Below are 3125 nucleotides of genomic sequence, written 5' to 3' on the forward strand. Positions count from 1 at the left end.
TTATTATTATTATTATTATTATTATTATTATTATTATTATTATTATTATTATTATTATTATTATTATTATTATTATTATTATTATTATTATTATTATTATTATTATTATTATTATTATTATTATTATTATTATTATTGTTTCTATTCTTATTGTTATTGTTAGTAGTATTATTATTAGTTCAACAATATTTTCATTAGCTGAAATCATCGCTATGGATACTACATAGGAAAGCTTTTGCAAAGGATCCAAAAAGCTGAAAAGTTAAGATCGAAAATTGAAAGCTTCTAAGAAGTTTAATATTTATTTGAGCATTATAGATAAAATAACTCATCCGTTTAATATAGCATAATTGCTGATGAGAACACATTTGAAAAATCGCAACAAAAATCACAATTCTCTCTGCTAAACCAAATATAGAACATTTTGTGGAAGAGTTGCTAATAAATTGATCAAAAATCTAAATAACAAATGATTTGAATCAGCTAATTTGATAAAAGGGTTACAACAGTGTTAGCGATTTATTTGATAAATAGCTAACATAAAATAGGCAAGAAGGCAATTAACGAACAAGCATGAAAGTAGTTAGTAAAAAGTAAATAGGATCAAGCAATAAATCTAAGGAAGGATGGCTTTTATTCGTTCTATTAATTTGCAAATCATGATTTGTAAATGTTAGTAGCTACATTGGCGCTTTTTAAAATAGCCGTGAACAATTAAATAGCATGGAATATGAAAAGAAAAGCAAGAAAGAACCATAATAAACACTTCTCTTTAAACTTAGTATGCATCCATCCATTCCCATAGGCAATATACATTTATTTCACATCTTTTCCTTTTTTTTTTACCAGAAAAATATGAAATGTAAGAAAAAATAAGAAACTATGTTAGTAAAATTTCGTAAAAAAAAATTCTTCCATATTAGCATAGTGTTACTTATTGAAAAGAAAAAAAAGAAGTAAATTGTGAAAAATTCATCTTCCTTTCTCGGAACATTTCAGCTGGTCAAAAACAAACTTTGGTTCATGTTTTCAAGCCAAAAATCTGCAATGCTTTCCATTTGCTATGCCATTAAGCTGATCGCTGAAGTGAAAATCCTTTAGCAATCCAAGTATAGGAAAAATTCCCTTAAATGATTAATTTCTCGGCTGCTTCTCTATTTACTTCCATTCGACTGCTTTTTGTCATAGATCAATAAGATAAAGATATAAACCAAGAATGAAAAAATAAAAATATTGTGATCAGAAAGTTGTTTAGTAAAGTCGGCAAAGTCTAAACCGATCTTTCTACTTAAAGAAATGAATGATAATTAATTTTGTCGATGACAGCAAGTTGCAATTCTTCCGAGCATTTTAAGGAATGTGTTAACATATAGAAAATACACCGCAAGTTTTAGACATTAGATATAGTACACACTTTTGTCCATAACGTCCATAAGTCTTCTTTAAAATAGCTGCGTTTAAAACATTAATCTTTTTTTGACACTTGTAAAATGACAGGGAAATTTCATTATATTAATTACTTGATTCATTTGTTTACTTGTTTTCATCTTGGAATCCTAATTGACCTCATTTTCTCACTGTGTGATCTTAGAGCATTTTAATTGCATAGGAATATTAAATGGATGAAAAGTAATATTCAGAATCATAAAAATCTTACTTCAATATTGTTAACTAATTAAAGTCGATGCTTTAATGCATAACAAACATGAAGAATGAGTTATTAATTGTTGGAGCACATAATTCTTTTTCTAATGTAACAGTAAAAGCGTATGAGATCAAAGTAATGGTCGTCTTATTAATATTTAGAGGAATTCATGAGGAATAAATAACGAAATTTGGTAAAATGAACAGGATTAGTTTCAGACATTTATTCTAAATTATCTCATTTCTAGCAATTTCGACAAATGGAACATGACAATGGAAAATACACAATGGCAGTAATTTATTTTCTTCCTTTTCCGTTGAATAGTATCTTCAAATCATCATGACTGGACACTAATTGTTTCATTAAAGAATGGAAAATTCTAACAAATAATAGTTAAATATGCATCGTACACAATGATTGGATTATTCAAAATCGTTCAAAGATTTCATATATTTATGGAAAATATCAGTGTTTGTCGAAATGCTGCATGGATTAAACAAAAAGAAGCCAAAAATCATTGCCGGCTAGCAGAAAAAAGTGTTGCTTGAAAAAAAAAACCCCCCCTATACGTAGTATTTTGTAGCTTTTCTTGAAAAGATTTTCATAAAATTTAAACTTTAATTTCAATTTTTATCTTTGTAAGAGAGGAAAAAATATACTTAATTCTAGAAAAAGGCTCAAGAGCTTCATATTTTTTAAACAGATCCGAACTTGGCTTTTATCCCGTCGTACTATTACGATATTTGGATATCTGCAGATATATATCTACAAGTTCAATGTCAAGTTCAACGTTTAACATAGTTAAACTTCACGAATCACTAGTGAACACGCACCTTCAGCGTGTTAGAAGTGAATCGTATGATGCACGCATGAGAATATGACGGACGTCTAAATACTATGATAAAAAGGCTTGTTAAGGTTTGTAAGGACAGCTGAAATGTTTTACTATTTTATCAAGTGGTTCCGAAAATCTTAACACTCTTGAAGTATCTGAAGTTCAGCTTAATTTAAAACGAAAATGGTCCAATTAATTTTAGCATTAGTTTATGTCATAAGTATTGGGAGTATATCAGAAGGAAACACTAAATCAAACAATTTGACATTTATTTTTGTTTGTTCGTTTAAATCCGTTAAAATGAGATAAAATTTTGGTAGGACTCGCATTGAAGTTTTTATGAAAATTCTGTAAAAACCAATTGCTTCGGATTACCATTTCCTCGTATTGCTATTTTAATGTACTGATTTTTTTTAATTTCAAGTTCTCATTTTTGTTTCTCTTTAATTCGTATAAATGTTCTTCTTGTTTTCCACGACGAAAAGTTCTATCTGCTTCAGTTTTAAAGTTGAAATGAATCAGCTAATATATCCCATGAAAGAAAGGGAAAACATAGCCATAAATGAGTTTTCTCTTCTTTCTTTCTTTTTCTTTTCGATTTTTATATATAAAACTGTAAGAATTAATTGGATTCTATTCTGTATC

General features: G+C 27.7%; 1 protein-coding gene across 1 annotated transcript; it reads left to right on the forward strand.

Annotated features, from left to right (window-relative positions):
• Positions 1–2058: 2058 nt before the first annotated feature.
• On the forward strand, positions 2059–2526 carry LOAG_09714 (hypothetical protein; the record flags this gene model as incomplete). Its single annotated transcript, XM_003145241.1, has 2 exons — positions 2059–2182; positions 2315–2526. The coding sequence occupies 2 exons, from the start codon at positions 2059–2061 to the stop codon at positions 2524–2526; spliced, it is 336 nt and encodes a 111-aa protein (XP_003145289.1).
• Positions 2527–3125: the final 599 nt, after the last annotated feature.

This window comes from Loa loa (assembly GCF_000183805.2).
Source record: "Loa loa unplaced genomic scaffold supercont3.227, whole genome shotgun sequence".
Classification (NCBI taxonomy): domain Eukaryota; kingdom Metazoa; phylum Nematoda; class Chromadorea; order Rhabditida; family Onchocercidae; genus Loa; species Loa loa.